This window comes from Archocentrus centrarchus, chromosome 14, assembly GCF_007364275.1.
Source record: "Archocentrus centrarchus isolate MPI-CPG fArcCen1 chromosome 14, fArcCen1, whole genome shotgun sequence".
Lineage (NCBI taxonomy): Eukaryota > Metazoa > Chordata > Actinopteri > Cichliformes > Cichlidae > Archocentrus > Archocentrus centrarchus.
In genome coordinates this window covers 26,805,409-26,826,470 of record NC_044359.1, presented here as the reverse complement: position 1 = coordinate 26,826,470, position 21,062 = coordinate 26,805,409, and the positions used below count along the sequence as shown (strand labels likewise).

General features: G+C 42.4%; 2 protein-coding genes across 4 annotated transcripts in view; both read right to left on the bottom strand.

The window, feature by feature from the left end:
- srrm3 (serine/arginine repetitive matrix 3) overlaps positions 1 to 2,371 on the bottom strand; it is an 89,868-nt gene extending 87,497 nt beyond the window's left edge. Inside the window, 1 exon segment of the mRNA XM_030745516.1 lies at positions 2,085 to 2,371. The gene's annotated coding sequence lies outside the window, so the exon portion shown is untranslated.
- A 971-nt stretch (positions 2,372 to 3,342) lies between these two features.
- On the bottom strand, positions 3,343 to 19,116 carry mlxipl (MLX interacting protein like). Of its 3 annotated transcripts, none has more exons than XM_030746300.1 (17): positions 18,607 to 19,116; positions 17,120 to 17,226; positions 16,852 to 16,934; positions 16,671 to 16,760; positions 16,278 to 16,319; positions 13,424 to 13,598; positions 12,146 to 12,226; positions 9,526 to 9,677; positions 8,811 to 9,408; positions 8,641 to 8,714; positions 7,963 to 8,236; positions 6,661 to 6,776; positions 6,330 to 6,452; positions 5,972 to 6,099; positions 5,579 to 5,702; positions 3,901 to 4,030; positions 3,343 to 3,799 (listed from the first exon to the last, which is right to left on the bottom strand). In XM_030746300.1, exons 1-17 carry the CDS (start codon positions 18,951 to 18,953, stop codon positions 3,651 to 3,653), a joined length of 2,793 nt encoding a protein of 930 aa, XP_030602160.1. In that variant the 5' UTR covers positions 18,954 to 19,116; the 3' UTR covers positions 3,343 to 3,650. The 3 variants fall into 3 exon arrangements, 2 of the variants coding, with proteins under 2 accessions (XP_030602160.1, XP_030602161.1); XM_030746301.1 differs by having other exon boundaries at positions 7,963 to 8,233; XR_004020994.1 differs by having other exon boundaries at positions 3,775 to 3,799; positions 3,901 to 4,025.
- Between the last annotated feature and the right edge of the window lie 1,946 nt (positions 19,117 to 21,062).

Here is a 21,062-nt window from a genome sequence, read left to right as displayed (position 1 = left end):
TGTGTGTGCATGTCTGCATGAGAAAAGAGTGCAGGGAGGCATGAAGCGACATGTGGTGATGAGGGACAGCAAGGAGAACCGCTGAGATGCTGCAGAGTGGTAGTGGTGGAGTAGAGTGGGGGTGGTGGTGGGGTATCACTGCTCATCTAGGAACAATGTGAATGTAGAGCAAGCAGGAGACAGATGCTTTGTGGAGAAAGGGGAGGCAGAGAAACAGACGGCAGGGGAAGATAGAGCGCGAGTGAGTGACATTTCTCTCACACCACTATGAGCAGCCACATCCTAATACTAGCTAATCCCTCTATCAGCCTCTTACCTCACCTGGGCCTATCTCACTGACGGCAGCGCTGTGACAAAATGGAAGCCTGCTTTCAGAGATACACTCAGTATTTTAGTTTGGCGGGGCCGGCACGGCAGTGCTCCAAGCCCCATGCAACCAAGTATCAGGTCAGCACCACCACTGTCCTGTCACTGACTTGACTCCTGCTGACTTTTTCTTTCTACCTGAGCAGCATGTCACGAACAGTGCACTGATTACTGGATTACTGATTCATAGGGTTTTCATAAGGACTGAGCCAAACAGTGATTTGCTGTGTGGGCACGAGGGGCAGAGGGATTTGTGAATTTTGCCCAGCAGCTGCATATCGTAATGTAATTAGCAGCAGCATGATGGATTGTAGGATTTTGTCATTAGATAATTTCCCTCAGTTATTTAATTGTTTGGTTTAGAACTTGTCAGAAAGCACAGAAAGATGCCTGTGACAATTTCCCAAAGCCTTAGGGGATGTCTTCAGATAGATGATTTTATCTGACAAACCAAATAAAAACATAAAAAATACAGAATCTGCAGTCATGTAAATGACAATAGCAACACGTCCACACATTTTAAAAAGCTGGAACCACCAAGTCTTTGGCTCAGCTCCAGTGTCCCATTATAACATTTCATGGATTAAGAAGGCAGGACGGGGCAATTGTGCAACAGTCACTGGACTCTCACTGAAGGGATTTACTGTGTACTGTGCAGCGTTAGCTCTATAATATTCAAAAACATCGGTTTTGATATTTGTTACGCTACACAGAGGGATTTTGGCTCACCTGATTTATTAACTTTTACATTTTTATTAATTTATATGTTGAGAAACACAAATCCCTGCGAGATCTGCTCTAACTCTGGTTCTTCTCTAGTGCACAGTTCATTTATGGACAATTTACAGTGCACATTAAAACGAAGTGAAACCTTGTCATACACACACACACACACACATTTATATATATATATATATATATATATATATATATATATATATGTGTGTGTGTGTGTGTGTGTGTGTGTGTGTGTGTGTGTATAATCACTATAGATAGATAGACAGATAATGATTATAAAGCTATAATATCTATTATTACATAAATACAGTCTTTTCGCCTGACAAACATTACAATACTACAGTACTAGATTTATTTACAAAGTACTCAGGTGTCCCATAAGAAAGCTGTAAGTAAACAGTAAAACACTTGTGCATCAAAGTCTATTCTAATTTATGTGTCTTTTGCGTACTCATTTTTCCTTTAATCCAAATCCACATATTTAATCAACGCTTGATATTTAAGCGTATTTTGCTGCTGTTTCAGTCTTCGCTGATTCCGCAAATGAACAGCGGTATGTGCGCTGACTGCGGGCGGTTTAACCACATAATACGCCCCTTAATTCACAAAACGGCAACGGAGATATAAAATGTCCCGCAGCCAGGACAGAGGGGAATAAAAGAAAACAGCAGCTGGTCACAGGGTAGCGAGCAGCGAAAATCGACGAGTTATAAAACACCACCATCTGCAACGCGAGGATAGGCTGCCCACACGGTCACCGCACAGCTTTATCTCTCAAGTGTCCCTCTTTGTCTCTAACAAACTCACAATGAGATGAATATGTGCGGCGCAAACAGAACTAGAAGCTAACGTAAACACCGCCTTAATAGGGTCATACAGTATTTATGAACCAGGAAGGGAAGGGGAGCGCGTTTTTCTTCTGGGATGCCCGTTATTATCCACCAACTTCATCCTATTTGAGCTTCGTCGAAAACTCTTACCTTTTCTGTAGTCGTTTGACTCGTTGCTGTCGGCGTTTCTGTCGAGTATCGATGGGTATTTTTCAGTATTTTCGGTATTTGGGACTCGGGTCGGCGCTGGTGCTGATGTTGAGCTGTATCTTCGGTCCCTTCTGCGTTAGCTAGCCCGCTGCCTCCGCTCGGCTTTGTGGTGCTGAAGTGGACAGCGCACCGAGGAGCTCGGGGAACAAAACCCTCTACACTGTGCCTCTCACACCTTGCCTGCAGCACAGCGCCGCCTGTGGGTCCGGAGGAGCCACTGCAGCATAGGGCCAATCGCACCGAGTTGAGAGAGAGACACCTAGAGGGATGATTCCCCAGTGTTTCTGCGTGAAGGATTTAATATTAAGCTTTGCATGCCACAGCGGGGCAGTTAACTTTCGAATTCGGAAGTCATATCTCCCAAAAGAAAAACTTGCTAGCAGACTCTGACATATCATAGTAGGAAAGGTATAATGGTGATGGGTGAATTCCATTTAAATGGTTTCAATGCAAGGTCCTGGTCAAACTTAGGTAACTTAAATGGAGCACAGTTTTCCTACTATGACAAACCAAATTGTGAAAAGAGCTTAATATCAGTGCAGTCAATGAATGTCATGTCTCAGTGTATTAGGTCGAGAAACTGTGATTATATTTGTTGCAAAGGCTCTCCTAAGCAACCCTATCACAATTTTATTATTATAAAAGCTACTTTCAGCTGCTCCCATATTCACAAAGGGTCACCACAGCAGGTACAGTAGCTTTGCATGTTTGAGTTGGTAGATTTTTCAGCGGCTGCCATTCTGACACAACCCCAAAGGGATTTGTGTATTCTCCTGGGATCAAACTGGGGATCTTTGGCTTGTTAGGCAAATGTGTAAACTACTATTTTTAATAAAATTGCACAGGTGAAAGGCTGAAATCTCAATCAGAAAGCCCATGCTTTCACTTACAGGTGTGATAAGCAGGTCAGAGAATAATTTACAGTCCAGCATTTTACCAGGGGGATCCGGGTCTCTTTAAGAGCTGGTGGTCTGTATATTTTGCTTTGAGAGCTGCTAAGAGCAGCCTTTGTCAGCCATTCACTTTCTCCTGTTTTTCCTTAAATTGCCACTGGTGTGTGAAACAAAATAATAGACTGTAAGCTGGAATATGACATATTGCATTCATTAAACACCAGTAATCGAAGACTATAATACATCATCCACACAAAAGATAACTTGAGATTTAAAAAAAAATGAGAATAAATCCATGTGGAAACTGATGTTACCCAATTGTTTAATATATTAATATATATTCTATTACTTTTATATTTTATTATTTTTATATTCTATTATGTATATATTGGTTCACAAATTAGATTTTAAGCATTGATCACATTGCTGATTTTTGGGCATTCTGGAATACATTCTTTTTGCAGATGGTGAGTTTTATTGAGAATATGATGCATTATTAACAGTCTGAGTCTTTTTATAACCATTTCACAGGCTGCCCTCTGACATGTGGTCTCCTGTGCCTTGTGCAGGGCTTCCATTCAGTCTGTTCTTCAAAGGTAACATGGGGTGTATATTACTGCCGAGGGGCAGGCTGTAAGGAGCGGTCCAGGACAGCAGCAGGGTCGCCCTGGGCAACAGCGAGTGTGGCTTGCTCTGGCAGTAGGCTGGGGTCTGTCAGGATGGCCGTGGTGGTACTCAGGAGACGGAGTGAACTCAAAACCACTGAAGGGGCACGCAAGAAAAATTCAAAAATGGTTATAGCCAGCATGATTGCGATATTAGTTAAGTATGGGCATTTTAGAGGTAGGTTATAAGGGACTCACTGGGTCTTAGAGCAGGCAGTGAACAGTGCTGGTCTAGCCAGGATAGGGTGGATCGACACAGGTCCTCCACACTGGCAGTTGACACCATTCCATTATAGGACTCAAACAGAGGCTCAATGATAATACTGAACTGACACCAAGTTGAGGAAATATGTGTTTAATTAAAGTGATAAAAGGATAAGCTTGGCTATAGCTTTTTTAATATATGCAAATTCTTTAAAAAAAAATGAAGAAGCAAAATAAACAATGCATATCTCTCAGTGCTTTCTGACTTCCTCAACTTAAATGTTTCAGTCACTCCCAAGCCTGTTGGTTCCTACTGCAGATGTAAATCTTTAAAAAGAAGTCATAACACGAGTCATAAATATGTGGACTGACAGTCATACATTTTCAAAAAAAGATCCTCAGGAGAAAATAGTGATTTTTTTTTTTAGGCACTATTTTTAGCTGTGAATTAACACACATTTGGTGCAGCAGCAGAACAGCATATGAGACACAAAATAAAATAAACCACCAGTGCCCACCTTTACTGTGCTAAAGGAACATGCCACTGAGAGCAACAGTGTGCATTAATGTGTTTTTAATGGTTTAGTCAGAACTACTACTGTCAAAAGAAGATTCATTTCCGTCTGCAGTAATTTATATTTAGTAGCACAGTTCTGTTCTGGGAGCTCCCCCACCCTTTTATTTGAATACATACACACACACAAACACACACACACACACACATACACAACAAGCCAGAGGCAGGAAGAGCAGCAGCAAGACCCCCTAGTTCAGAACAGAGCAGGCAAAAACGACAGCATATTGTCCATGACACTGATTAAGAAAGTAAACACATCACTAAGGGAAGAACAGGGGTGGAGGTGGGTTGTAAAGTGGCCTGCAGATATGGAGCAAATGTGGGCAGGATTTATCAACTAAAACAGGGCACCCTGCATCAGATTTGACAGCGGGATCCGTAGAAGGGTATCAGCTGAGCCATCACCTCATCTGGTCGAGCTGCAGCTGAACTAATGCTTTATTCAATTTTTGGAACACAATGAAGCTTCACAGTGAAACGGATGAGCGCTATATTAGACTTTAGATACACAGACTGTACTTGTTGAAAGGGTCTTTTTAGTAGGATTTATTCACAATAACAATGTAAATCAGAGTTACCCTGACTGAACAAATCAAAGTCAGCTGTCACTGCTGAATAGCACACTATAAAGAGAGGGGCTAGAAATTTAGCTGTCACATATCCACATAACCATTAATTTCAAATAACTGTCCAGTGATAAATGTGAATATTCATGGAAAGGAAACACCCTGAAGGGGTTTTTGTGCAACAAATAAAGATGATAAAATAACAATCTTATGGCCTAGTTCTTATATAACCCTTTTCTACTCTAGTTTGAGCTCATCCATTCACACAAGCACTTTTTCTCCATCTAATTGCTTTTTCCATCTAATGTCCGCACACACATTCACACTCTGATGAACACATGGGGAGCAACTTGGAGTTCAATATCTTGCCCGAGTATACTTTGGCATGCAGACTAGAGTAGCCTGGAATCAACCTTCCGATTAGTAGATGACCTGCTCCACCTCTTGAGCCACAGCCACTAGCAATTCCAAGTTTGTGGCAGTGCAATGCTTTAATGAGCCTTTCACAGATTTACAGGTGTAAGGATACAATCCAGAACTTCCAGTTTTGCAGGGTCTGGGCTCGGACATACTCTCTAAACTTCTGCCTCATGTGGTCAAAGCGCTGCCGTGTGATGGGGACGCCGGTGGCTGGTAGCTGCTGTTGGCACGTGCTGCAAGAAGAAATAAAATCAACAAAGCAGTCCAGGGCATCTTCATGTCAGCAGGTCTAACTTGGTCTAACTTGGGTCTAACTTGGTGACCATATGCATTCACTATTAGGGACAAACATGTATAAAGAGATCAGAGAACAGTGGGAGGTTCCTTTAAATGAAACCCTATTATCCCGCTGATGATAGTAAATCAAGTAAAATCCCTTCATAACATGCAATGCCTGCTCATATATGCACATGCAGAGGTCGAGCTTAGCTAAAGGTCTCACTTGATGGCAGTGTTCAGGAGCTGGATCTCCTCTTTCAGTTTCTGAGCCTCGTCGTGCAGCTGAGCTCTCTCCTGCTGCATCTTACTGATGTACTCAGCAGTCTTCTGCAGTGTGGTAGCTTTGCTGATCTGCACACAGCAGACAGAGGGATTACCATGCATTAATCATACACGATAATTATCCCCAAATTTTCAGTATTACTGTGGTTGCACTGTTAATGATAAGACATTGCATTTGTGTGTCAAACACTGCGGTTTTCCAGTTAAACTCTGCAGCAGCCCTGCTGCTCTTTAATGCCCTCCGCCTCCAACTTTCAGCACATCGATCTAAAATGCAGCTGCACATGTTTCCACAGTACCTTTATGCTTGGCTGAGAGCTGAGTGTTGTCACAAGGTTATGTAAAGTGTCAAATCCCAGTTTGATGTTGAAACGCCTCTTCTGCTCTGCCGAGATGTGAGTTATCCTCCTGGTGTCTGTTTGCTGCACACAGCAGAGCTCAGAAAGATGAATGCCACACTTCACACACAATGCACATACTGAGATAGCACGAAGATGCCTGTGCTTTCACTTGTTTATCGCTTAACAAGGACTTGATTTTATATATATATATATATATATATATATATATATATAAAATTATTTTTGAAAACACAGATATGTGCAGACTAAATAATACAGTATATCCTACCTTACTTGATTCTAGCTTTCCATATCCTGAGAAGCCTGAGTGTGGGGACTCTGGGTTGGAGGCTTTATCTAGAGGGTTTGGGGGCGACGTTTGGCCTGGATGTGCTGGAAAATTAACTAAAGAAAAAAAAAAAAAAAAACATATCCCAGATAACATTTATGTATTATATTTGTTGGAAATTAGATGCTTCTCTGCACCTCAAATTCTGCAGTAATTATATTAAACCATTAAATCAGCTAGACATGCCGTGGCTGTGGACGCTGACATGTAATTGAGACTTCTACAGCACAGTTTCAGTCAGAACCATTATAGTCAAAAGAAGATTGATATTTCCACATGCAGTAATTATCTTTGGTGGCAGGGCTCTCTTCTGGAGCCTTCCATTCAACCTGCCACTCAACATGCATACCTGGAATGGCTGAGGTGGGGAGAGTGGGAAAGGAGGAGCTGGGGTGGAAGTGGTTTGCAGTAACTGTGAGCAGACCGAAACAGATTCAGCTGCTGCACTTTATGATATTTATCAACTATACTTGTATCATCAGCTGTTGATTGATGCGTTTAGATTTGGCACTCCACAGAAACACAAACACAAAGCAGCACTTTACAAATTAAGACCGACTGTTTAGATTTAGTTTCTCTTTTTTGTCATGAGCTGCAGATTAATAAATCATTAAAAAAACATTTACTCTGCAGAGCTCAAGTAGGCAGACTTATTTTTTTTAAAAATGACTTTGGTTCTAAAAAACAAACGCATTCATCTGCTGCTCATAGTTTCTCCAAGTGCATCTCTTATTAGTCATCAGCTCTTGTCGCTGCACAACAAACATCCATATTTTAGAAGAGTCAGACTGTGCTCTGCACCTTTTAATGTTCAGAGTAACTTTCTTTAACAGCTGTTTGTGTATTCAGTTTTAAAATAATGCCAGTTTCTTCTTCACATGTGGCTTAGTCTTTGCGCGATAAGGCTTTAACCTGCATTTGTGGATTGCACGGCAGTCTGTGTTCAAAGACCATGATCTCTGGAAGTGTTTCTGAGCCCGTGCAGTGATTCCAATGACAGAATCATGCCTGTTTTTAATGCAGCGCCGCCTGAGGGCCAAAAGATCACAAGCATCGAATACTGATTTTCAGTCCCCTGCACGCAGAGATTTCTCCATTCTACGAATCTTTCGATGAGATTATGTACTGTAAAATGTGAATTCATAAGATTTGCAAATCATTGCATTCTGTTTTTATTTACATTTTACAAAGTGCTGCAACTTTTTTGCATTTGGGGTTGTCCCTGGAGCAGTGAGGTCCTACCAGTTAAGCTGCTCCTGTCGGTGCTGTAGAGCTGAACAGGTGATAGTTTCTCAGTCTTGGGAACGAGGAGGGTTGTTCCAGTGTCTGAGGTACCGTGGGTGAGCAGGGCAGACACAGCAGAGCCTCTGGAGGTGCTCGTGTGTGGTCCACTGCAGCCCGGGGTGGTACTCTGGCTTTGCAGAGGGGTCAACACTGGGATCCCTACCGACCAACCAGCCCCATGCTGCTCCAGCTGTGATGAAGCTCCGCCTATGTGTGTGCCTCTGCTCGTCTGCTGAACAACATGATGTGCAATTAGAGGATCGAGGAGGTATGAACATCCATCATGATATTGGAAATGATATTGAAACCATTTTGCTAGAGACTGACAATTGGTTGTTGAGCATAAAGTGATTCCACTGATGCCAGGAAGTGACTGCACACTGCTACAAACAGCAGAGACTCCTGTAGGATCACTAAGTTACGTAAGTTAGAGGTGTTGGCCAGTTGGGTAAAACTATGCTAAACTCTTCTAACCAGCAGCTGGCCTTCACCTAATTTTTAGCAGCCACACCTGAAAGTGGTATCCATGTTCTTGGTGAAGGTGACTAAAATTATTTTAAAATTTAAAACAAATTCTAAAATGTTATTAGTCATTTCTCCTTGAGATGCTGTGCCAAGCCAGTTACCAACACTCACTGAGGAGCTAGAGGATGATGACCTCTGACCTCTGGCTCTCACTGGAGCAGTATCAAATCCCAGTGTTGGCTTTCCTGAAAATACAAAAAGCAAACATTAAACATGATCCCGCTTTTTTTTTTACATGAAAAACTTGTTAGACGAGGAAGAATGTGGCAGAACTCACTTACGTTCATGAGCACCAGTGGAGAGCAGTTTAGCCAGACAGCTAGTGGGTGGCGGGGGGGATGGCAGCGCAGAGGGGCCAGCTGTCCTTGCTCCTCCTGTCTTTTGCTTGTGCTTCCCTTTGGCTCCTGTAAAGGTCACCTGCTCTGGGACTGAGAAGCAGTGAGCCGCTGTGGCAGAGGGCAGCGCTGCGTGGACCGGGTCAGATACGACAGCCGGGTAAGTGAGAGAGTGGCAGGGAGTCTGGGAGTACGTGTCCCCGCCGTGAGGGTAGCCATGAGCCTGCTGTGCAGCACCCTGAGCCCCCACAGTGGAGGCGGTGTGAGTGATGACAGTGGAGGTCACACTGGTCGTTGTATAGTAACCAAACTTGTGGCACGGCAGTGGGTACAGAAAGGGAATGCTTGCAGAGGCGGACTGCTCAGTGCTGCTGCTAAACGCTATAGAAACAGGTGTATCATGGTATAACTGATGTCCATACGGCATGACTTCTGTTATGATGTTGGATGCGGGGTATTCACCACAGTCCTGGCCGGAGCTGGGCTGGTCTGTCTGGGTACTGGATATAGAGGGCTGGGGCAAATCGTCAGATGACAGATTGGGCTGAAAAAGAAAGATAAAATCTATTTTACTGATTTAAACAAGAATAACATGAGTTGCTTCTGAAATAATCCTGCAGCAATAAACAAAAGCAGAAGAAGCTGATAACAGCAGCAGTACCTGAGCCAGCTGGGTGTCAATGAGAAGCTGGGGAGCTGTTACCACAGGGGAGGGAACTGGAGCAAACGCTGTGCTAGAGGAGCTCTCAAAATAGCTACAGTCCGCAAAACCAGGGTGCTCAGTGGGCTGGCCACGGATGTTCATAAAGATATCTGTGAAACGGTACACACTGTTATCCAGACATAAAGCACGACAGCTTTAGACTGAAACTGATATAGATACCTGAGAATTTCATAGATTCTGATATTGTATTTAACACACACACACAAACACACACACACACACACACACACGCACACACACACACACACACACACACACACACACACGGATTATTCTTCAGGGTGACAAAATGTATGACAAGTGCAATAGTGCTCTCTGGTGGACAATTGAACAAATAGCGTTTGTCTGTTTTTAGATCAGACGACTGTGGATTTTGTATTTTGTACGCTTCACTTGCACAGTTCTAAAATATCTGTAATATGGTGATAGTGGCCAGTGCAGCATTCTAATAAGAATCAATATGACCTGAAAATTTTGGAAACGCTTCATTCTACACATGAAATATCATCTTTAATCTTTATTTTAAAGACAAAACCAAGCTGAGAAGGTGTCATAAATTAATATTAAAAAAAAAAACAAACAAACCCTACAAATATCTGATGAATGATTGAAATGTGATTCTGTGTTGTTAATACCAACAGCAAATGCGTGGATACACCAGAAAACTTGCTGAATTCTAACAGGAAAACCAAAACTGCAACAACAATCCTTGCATATTAAATATAATGACTCCTAATGTTTCAGACGTATCAAACAACAGACAACGTGAAGCTCTCTGGATGTGTTTTTGCCTTTTATGTGACAGATACTTTTGGATCCATGCTGGAAAGCTGCCAGCTGTGATCAAAAACATCTTTTTCACGTGCTACTTAAAGTTTCAACATTCAAACATTAACTGGTTTCAGTCAAACAGACATGAACTCCAGCTTTTTCTGATTTAAACGTCTTTCACTAAGACACATTATTCAAAATGCCTCATCTGTCAGCAGGTAATGCACACCAGAAGGTCTGTTTCCATGGAAGGGAAATACAGAGGCAGACCCTGCATGCATTAATTAATCTCACGGCTGTGTCGCTCTGACAGACATTAGCTGCCTGAACACTGTGATAAAAAAGCAAGCCGGCACACAGCTGATCCCTCAGGACCCTGGCAGAGCAGCGAGAGCAAAGACTGACACACACACACACACACACACACACACACACACACACACACACACACACACACACACACACACACACACACACACACACACACACACACACACACAGACAGACAGAGCAGTGGGCAGCAGGTTGCCTGTTGGTTACAAAGACTGACTTGCAGCCATGGGGCTGCTGGATTGCATCACTGAAAGTAACAAAAAGGCCAAAAAAAGGAAAAGAAAAAGAAAATCAGAGTCAAGAAACTAAACTCTAACCTGCTTCCTCCCTCCTGCCTAAAGCTTTGCTGCTCTTTTGCTACAGGCAGTTCACGATCAAGAGTAAAGCAGACCCCAGGCGTAGCACTATACTCTCTCCTGTGCTGTGAGTGCCAACTCTGTAAGTTAGGTTTTACGAAGACGTTTACTGAACCCTGCCTTAATGAATCTTTAATTAAACAATGTTTTCACTTTTAAAGCTGACAGCTGCATATTTAGACTTCTAAATGATAAAAAGCAGCAGTTAAATTCATTTGAAGCCATGTTTTTGTCCATCGGATGAATATTGGTGCAACTTTCTTTCTTTTCAGTTCAACTTTTGTTCTCCACCAACTCTGTAAGCTTGTTGCTAACATGTCAAGTGCATGAATTAAATGTTTGGTTTTTTTTGTTTGGTTTTGTTTTCTGTAGAAAAGCCGCTGCATGCAAATCAAAGAGCTGAAAGCTGTAGCTCAATAGGAATTAGGGGAATAGCAGAATTAGGCGGTAGTTCTCAGGCAGTTAGTCACTTCATTTCATAACATCATGTGGAAAGGTGCGTCTGCGCACTAATTAAAGACAAATTTTGCTCAGATTTTTACAGATCACCATCAGAGACTCACTTCTCTAGAATTCAGAATAGCCAAAGCTCATTTTTGATAAAAAAAAACAAAACAAAACAAAAAAAAAACAGTCACCCCCCCCCCAGCTCATCACTATTTATTTCCCCCCAGTTTCTAGGTGGTGCCAAAAGAGGCAATAGTGGTTAAATATATCCTCTTCCACTTCCCCATTCTCCCACTTCCAGCTCAACCCTGCCTGTGACAACCCTTTAAACCTCTGAATGCCAAATAATAAACTGCAGACACAGCACAAATCAAAGTAGTGTCACTCAAGAACTGATTTCTTTCACTCGTCAACATCTGGAATAAAAATATATACATATTTTTGTACTATGTAAATCAAGATAATTACATCCAAATGTGGCCGAAACAAAGATTAAAAAGTCACGTACATGTACTCTGCACACTACAGTATGCACTGCAGATGAGTGATTATCTGCAATTAACTAGCAATCAGAGGGACTAATTAATTCTGAAGATGCCTCTCATTTTCAGATAAGCAAACAGATGGATGGATGAATGGGTAGAGAGTACCTGGTATATCCATGAAGTCATCCAGGTTGGGCTGCAGTGGAGTCAGGCCTGGCTGAATCATGTCAGCATTGCTGGTGTACGCTGAGGGGGAAGAGAACATAATAACAGATGCATGCGTGAGAAAGAAATGTTCTAGTGTTATTTTGTGTGTGTGGTTTTTTATTTTTTTTAGAAAGGTCATCTTTCGTCATAGGGAATTTCCTTGTTTGTAAGGTGAATTTCATTGGCTGAATTGCTAACACATGTGACCATTATGAAGACTAAGTGACCAAAATGTGATGGAGGCTTAGAACATTTAAATACTCTTACATTATGTTAAAGAAGAGTTTGGACTTTGCTTTCTTGCTGAGAGTCAGAAGGTGGATAGCGCTCTCAGATCTGTCACCAAAGGCTGTTAGATTAGTCTGAGCTGGAAACTGGCAGAAACAGCTAGCTGGCTGTGTTTAAAGGCAACCTGCCCACCTGCCAGCTGAAGAAATCACACATCTTGTTTGTTTAGGTTGCACAAGAAACAGAGTGTGGATGCTGACTTCCTCCCTCTCCTTGTTGTCGCTGTGAGACGGCCATAAAAGCAGCAGAGAGTCTAAAAATGATTATTCCCTGTAGAGCCCAGTTCTGATTGAGCTTTAGAGGGGGTGGTCCAGACTGCCTTTTACCTGTGTTTTCATTCATTACAGGCTAAGATCACCCTCTGCCAGATAAAGCCACACTTTGAACAGACAGATATGAGAGTGGTGGGAACCTGAGTGTGACTGGATGACTTTGGTCCAAACACTTAGACTGTTGTTAAAAGAAGAGGTGATGCAGCACAGTGGTAAACAGGCCCCTGTCCCTTCTTTTATTTAGAGTGTTGTTGGACTCAAAGATCAATTTCAACATTTTATATGTTGTCCATGTATTATTTTCAGTCAAATACATTCTGCTGTTATTTTACATCTTTTTTTTTTCCTTTTTGGAAAAGGGCATGTGTGCCTGAAAATGTGACCACACTTAAAATCAGAGCGATAAAAGTTAAACTATGTCTCTATGATTACGTCCCTTTCTTAAATCTGTCCTCTAAGCTCCTGTTTATGACAGACATTAGTTAGCAAGATCATTTTAGGGGGTATTTATTTGATAAAAAAAAAGTAAAGCCCAGTGGTGAATAATTGGAATTAATCCTCTTAAACCTGCCACACAGCCTGCTGCCTACCATCCTTGCTTTTAAACACTTCCAATCATAAGATGTAGGATTTGAGACAAAACTCACAGCTGAGAGTCATTTTATACACTACTCACTGTTGTGCCGCTCACTGGTCCAGGAACACGGTTTCTGTGTCATGGTGAACAGGGTGTCGGAGATGTCGGACAGAAGGCAGTCCAGGTCAAACATGTGGGCCTCCACGGGTGCAGCCTCTGGCTCCTGGTAGGTCTGATGGGACCATTTGTCCTGCCTGGCTTGGCAGATCTGACCCTGGAGAACATCAGCAAGGAATCAGAACACTTACAGGATCTGTGACATGCTGAGTTAATCCCAGATCTATCCATTAGGGGCTCAATATAAATAGAGCTGGAAAGGCCTAATTCATCAATGGCTTTTGGTTCTCCCAATCTGTGCATGCAGTTGGTGTTCTATGAAAACTTTGTGCGACATTGGTTCCTCTCATAAATAATGCAAGGACCCTTAAAACAAATTAGAATGCAAATATTAAAATAGCAAGAAGAAAAATCTATATGCAGTTACCCACACACAAAAAAATTGCACACGTAGAGCAGCTGCAGCTCCGTTACCACGTGTAGCCAGTAGGAAACATGCTCCAGCAAATGTTTTCCAGTTGCTCCTTATCCATGTGAAACACGCTGAGCAACTCACAGCAATGAAGCGCCGCAGCCAGCCTGTTTGAGGCGCTTTGTTTCACCCCGATGTTCTACTCTGCCTTTACCTTCCACTTCTAAGCCCGAGGCCACATTTATAGGGAAGCCCAGATTGAGCCGGAAACTATTTTTGATTACGTCTGAACACACGACATCCCCTCTTAGAATGTGAGCGTGTATGAGCAGAAATGAGGTAAGACCGTTTCATGTGTGTTTGTGCGCGCGTGCGTATGCGGGGGTGCATCATGAAAAAGCTGTTTTGACATATTGTTCAAAAACACTAGGCCCTCACAGGTTTTCATTATGTCGGCTTTGTTCATTTCTTTATTTTGATGTCTCACCATTTCAATAAGAGCGGCAGCCTTTTGTCCCTGACCTAATTCTGGGAGTCGCACACACACGTGCATGCAAACTGGAAGAGGTCCCTGCTAACACAAACTGATGTTGTTTGGAGAGAATCTATACATGCATATGAGCGACTTAACATCAAGGGGTTTGCAGTGGGAAAATCGGGGGATAAGAAGAGAAGAAATTTAGGGGAAACAACAACAATATTTAAAGGACCCAAATATTGCAAGATTGCCTCAAAGCTCTGAGCACCTCGGTTTGACCCATGAATGTTTGTATCAAAGTTAAATACAGCGAGAGATAGGTTTAAGTCAGTGAAATGCCACAGTCATTAAAAATTTGATTAACATGTGGTTTGATGTGGGAAATAATTAAAATAACCAGTCTGCCACAGTGTAAGTGAATATGGCGTAACCAGTTTTTAACCCAAGAAAGAACAGACACTTAAACCTCAAGCTTGCAGAACTGAGGAATAAATTTAATCTGGGCGGAAAAAAATATTTTGGGAAAATGTCAGTTTTTTTGTTTTGGTTTTGTTGAAGCTTTAGTTGACAGTGTACAGTGGAGAGAGACAGGAAAGCAGGGGGAGAGAGATGGCAACAGGTTGGGATGCGAACCTGTGCAGCCTGCACCGCCACTCACCATACATGGTCACCTGCTCATCCACTAAGCCACCCTGGCACCCTCGAACCTTTCTTTTTAAATAGAGTTTGCATGTTCTGCCCATGTCTGGTTCTCTCTGGGTTCTCCGCCTTCCTCCCACAAGTCAAAGACGTGCAGATAGTGGGGTTAGGTTAGACAGGCCTTTGGGGTAGTGCTTGATTTGTGAGTTTGTTTTGATTTTTTTTTGTGTGTCTCCCTTTTGCTGTTTGTAGTTTTTTACTGATACTTCTGCAAAGCACATCGCAACTATTCTTGTCTTTAAAAGTGCAAATACACTTTTCTTACGTAGCATTATCACCTGGCAGGATATTGTTTTGCTCTCAAATTGACTGAATCTAAGAACTTTATAACTGTAACTCTATAATTATATATGACATAATTACAGTATATGACATAAACACTTTGACTAGTGTTTTTCCAACCACTAAATGTAATCTGTTAGCAGAAAGGTGTAGAACACAGAGCATAAAAATCTGGTTTAGTGACCTTTGACCTGTCAGCTACAAGCTGATAAAGGCCTTGCCGCACAATCAAAAGACAGGTCACACACAGTATTGTTATTATTGGAGCTTTCCTAAAGTTGACCTCTGCTAAACTGTGGACTTCCAGCACCACAGCACATCTACAATATAATAAAAATGAGGGCTCACGTTAGTGAAGGTGAAAGATGGAATATGAGGAGGTGAAGGCACAGGTAACATTGTAGCCAGGTGAATACTATCATGAATGAGGCACCTGTTTTTTGTTTCTGCCACCCTTGGCGTCACTGTCAAAGCCGCTGCCCCTCTGCTAACCAACTTTTGCGAAGTGCAGCTGGAAGTAGGTCACATTTAATTAGGTTGCATTCATTTTTTAGCTATTTTTCTTGAATAAAGATAAAGAGTTATGGGTATTGTTGCTCCGGGCACTTAGCTGGGTCAGTTGCCTGCATATGTGAGGTTGTGACGCACAGTCCAAGTTGTTTTGCCCATTTCTATTTTTTTTAATTCCCCCCCACCTCCGCACCTCCCCAGTTCAGCTAGGGAGGTTAAGTCCACACACTAAAAATAGTCACTTGGTGGACTTTGATGATCATATGTCACTCCAGCTATATTCAAAAGTAAACAATGCCAGCAGGTCACCCACACACTACAATGTACCCTGGGTCAGTTGGCCAGCTTCAGCCTTTACACATCAAAATCAATATTTGTCTGTCTTAATGTGCTTCAAGCACTTACAGAAAGAGATACGGTGGCAATAATGAAGAAGTACGTGACTTCTGACTTACCTCTTGAAGCATTGACAGAATGTCATCCTTCTTTTTCTGAAGCTGCAGAAGAATAAAAGAGACAGTGTGCGCTATGGATTTGGAAATGAAACATGTCTTCCACGCTCATCACTTTAAGTTACAGTTTTGATCAGATAAAGTTGTTGGAAAGTTATGAGTCATCCTCAGGGGAACATGAATATACTGTTTGCCCCAAACTCTATAATATTCCATCAACTAGTTGTCGAAGCAGTTCACACAAAATGTGTAAACGTCACGGTGGTCACTCTGGGGACTAAAATGTCAAGGCTATCCATCCAGCAGGTACTGAGCCATTTCATTCTTGGATCAAAGGGGGAAGCTGACTGAGAGACACAGATTAGATATGTACGTGTGAAAAAGATGAGCGCTCACCCTCTTCTTATAGTAAATCCTCCACTTGTGATACTCCCTGATCACCACCTCAATCCTTCTCTTCCAGTAGCTGCCCTCTAATATGATCGCCTGTTGACACGACACCAGAGGAACACCAAGTACAACGTTTATTTTTCCAAGGATAAACTCGAACTTCCAGCATCAGCATTCACTCACTCACTTCAGGCTTTCGATGTGGATCTGCCTCTGAGCCATCCAGCGGGGTCACAAAACCACACACTGGGTTTTTTCTCTTCTCCACATCTGAACACAGCAGAAAAACAACAAAAATCAGCTGCTGCGTGCACAGCGACTCTGGTGAAACGTGGACTCTCTCAACTGTGTGTGTCTGTGTGTTTGTGTTTGGTCACTCGGTGCTTCTCGTCTCACAATAAAAGATGCAGCAGGCGGCATCAGCACTGAGTGGAAGGGAATAGAGTTGGACTCACACTGAATGAACCACGCTCTCCAGATCGCGTTGTTCAGACGGATCTTATCCCTCCACAGCAACCGCAGACCCTTGAACGACTTCCATTTAGGAGAGACTATCTTACCACTGCAAAAAAAGGGAAAAAGATATGTGTTTAGGTAAAATGTGAAAGCCCTTCCTGGTTAAAAAATTAAAAAAAAAAAAAAAAAAGGCACAAACATAATGCTTAAATGACTGTTTAGAAAAACAACAAGAAACCTGCTTCAAACCTGTGGGAAACCTGTCCTGATTTTGACTAATAGTAGCCAATCAATTTATTTCCCAGTATCCAGCCAGGCTGTTTGTGCTTTTTCCACTTTTTCTCTGCCTGCTGAGAAGAGGGCTCCTAATGTGAGGTGCTCAAGGAGTTGCTAGGAAGCCATTCTCAACATGCTTTTAATGGACTGACACTGCTGCATATAACTCAGCCCAAAAGGCAGAGACAGCGCATTACGGAAAAAACAAAAAGCTATCAGGAGCAGAACCACTCTACACCAGTCTGGTTAATGATAAATAGCAGAAAGCGGAGCAGCAACCTGTACATAATAAGAGTACATGCCATATACTTGGAAAAAAAATAATATTGTATTTTTTGAAAATCAATAATTTTGTGTCTTAATACAAATTGTGGCACTGTCTCAGGATTCAATGTGCAACTATCATCCAACTAGGCCTGTAAACAAATGCCAGTGACAACAGAAAAAGGGCCAAAGGTTAATGGCAGCGCTTATAAACAACCCACTGAAGAGAATGGTGCTCATTTTTTAAAGTAAAAGTAAGGTCTACATGGAAGCATAAATAATCTGATGTTAAACTTAAATTTAGGAACATTTAGACAGCATAGGCAGATTAAAACAGTGTGACTCCCTCTGTTACAGCTATCCACAGGCCGGAGCTGTTTGTGACATCCTGTGATAAATGCCCGCTCTCAAACAGAAAAACAAACATCTGGGGCATCGTGTCAGGACTTTCTCTGCTTTCCGTCAGTTACACTGTAATCTGTCCAGTCCTGCCAACTAGAATCAAAGTCCACTTTTTTAGTGAAGATTTTCCAAGCTGTTGTGCAAGAGATTGACAGCGCGCGCGCACACACAACCTAAATTATCAACTTTGAAGGGAAATCTGTTGGAGAACTTTTTTTAATGCGGACTTCTTTATACAGCAAGTGAGCTCGTTTGTGGCTCTTGGAAATGTGTAGATAATCCAGAGTTAGGCTTCAGCAATTATATTTGGTTTATTTAAATTATTTCCACGTTAAAAAACAACTGTGCAATTCGGACTGTGCAATATATATATATATATATATATATATATATGTGTGTGTGTGTGTGTGTGTGTGTGTGTGTGTGTGTGTATAAAAGGATTTCGCTGAACCGAAGGGGTGAAAGCTGAAAGTAAAACAGCTTAACAGAAAAAAGCTTCTGAGGTGACTTCATTCCTCCCCCTGACTACACAACAGGGACCCACCTGTAGGCCAGTGACATGCACTCGAACAGGCGGGTTAGCGTGGGGTCGATGCTCAGGCTCCCGGAGCTGAGTGGACCGTACCGGTACGTTTGGCACCACGTTCTATTCACCGTGTCAAAGTCGTATGTCAGAGAGCCCCCACTCTTCCTCCTCCGCGCTGCAGAATCGCTGTGGGGCGAGGATACCATGAAGTGTCCGCTATGGATCACCTGAATGCGGGGGAAAGATTCGGGCAATGGCCCGGTGCCGGGCACCCGAGCCGGTTCCCCCTCCGGTTCAGAGTCCGACTCTAAGAAGTCCTGCAGCTGGCTCTGTCCGGCCGAGCAAACGCTCCCTTTGTCGGCCATTGTGCGCTTTCACTCAGGAGTGAGTATCCGACAGAGAGTGAACTTTCTCCTCGGCTGACTCTCCCCCCCTTCCTGCTCTGTTTTCTTCAGATATCCCAATTTTTCCTCAAGGAAGAGCTGGTGGTTACCAACAGTAGTGATTATCCTCAACCCATCTGCAGGACCTACACCTCTGGGGCACAATATGTGTGTGTACTGTTGTGTAAGAGCATACTATCATTATGTCAACTTCCCGAGGTGGTAAAGTCCCTAAGAGAATAGATAGCGGGTAGTATTTAATAATAAACCGAACCAAACACTCAATATTAGAGAGGCGGAGTAACCGGCTTCAATGATGTGTCACAAATTCACGTTATCACTATTATTATTATTTTCTTTTTATCTACTACTGTTCCACCATAACTGATATTATGGAGTTAAAAATAACCCACGCAGTGCCAAAAAGTGATCGTCTGCCAAAAAGTAATTTCCGGTATTTGCCAAAAAAGACTGGTTGTATTTAAATGGCTGTAGATTGATTTCTGACCTCAAATCTGTGGACCATGTGTCAAACATATCGCTGACAAATGAAATCACTTCTTGGCAACGTGACTTTCATATATTCTTTATTTATCAGGGTAAAAACTGTCTTTGGCATTAAACCTTTTTTTTTTTTTTTTTTAAGAAATCTGGCCAAGAGTGCTGCACAAATTGCAAGAAAAATAACATTACAGTTCTATAAAGAGTGGCCAAACAGGACTGGATTGATTGTAATGTAGATACAACAATGCAGAATCATAAAGATACTTGCAAAACAGGTCATTTCTTCATTTGATTTATAAGCTCTCCATAAATCTTGTTCACCACAGTCTATTTGCCAATATAAGCAAAGTTATTATACATTAAAAAACATCGGATATCATTTTTTTTGGCACAACACTGACCCCTACTGGAGGCATTCTTTGCTACGGAGCCCCGCAAGGGACATGGGAATAAAAAAAAAAGCTGCACTGCAAAAGTTTTTAATTTAAGGCCATGCGCTTCCGTGTCAGTCCGGATGGGCGAGATATTGCCAGGTTACTTTTGGCTGTAACCAACCAAAACAGCACAGGCATGAATGAATGAATCCGACAGTCACACACACACACACACCCACAAATCCCGCCCCTCTTCTCCTCTCAGGTGAGGCGCTGTTCTCTGCAGATGTTCTGTAATTCCCCACTGTTACCTGAATGCCTGCTGAGGCTGAGCTAGGCACGCCAGTGGCTGAGAGGAGACGGGGGCGGGATTTGTGTGTGTGTGTGTGTGTGTGTGTGTATGTGGGGGGGCCAGTCAGCCAGGTTCATATATTTATGCCACCCTCTCAGCTTGGTTTTGTCTTTAAAATAAAGACAGAAAATGATATATCAGAACAAGGTGTCAAACATTGCATAGGTTCAGCCTGAAAATCGCATATTTTCTTGTTTTTGCACAGAAAATAATTCAATAAGCCAACATTAAGGAAAGGGGCCTTTATTGAAAATTGAAAACAATGTTAATTCCATGAACTTAAACTATGAAAAAGTTCAGACACTGATCTGTAAACCTTGCAATAACTCAGCAGCTATGGGCTTCTCGTAGCTGCTGACGAGGAGCTGGAGATGAAGCATCACATTCAAAGTAAAAGAAAGCTATTAAAAAAGATCTGAAAACAGCTCTGCCTTGCAGTTTACAAAGCTTGCAATATCACTAAAAACTGAAATGAAAAGAAACTATGGGGGTCGAGACAAGATTAGGAGGAGCAGAAGATTCTGAGATAAAGCTTCGCATCTGCTGTGCAGAAAGGCCAGGCTAAACCCCCACATGACCTCAGAAGTGCTGCAGGAAGGCTCCAGCACAGGAGTCGTGGTGCACAGTTATGAGGCAAAAAAAGGGTCTTGAAAGGAAGAGTCATCCACAGGAAGTGTCGACCACCATCCCATTACAAAAGCGAACATCTGAAGTATTCAAAGCCAGAGAGAGCCAACTGTGCTCACAAAAGGTGTGTTTGGAGAAAAAAGGAGCAGTGCTGAAGAAACAGATGCATTGCAAACTGTTCAGCATGGGGTGGATATGTTCTGTTTCACTGTTGTCAGTCCAAGTGAAAATATG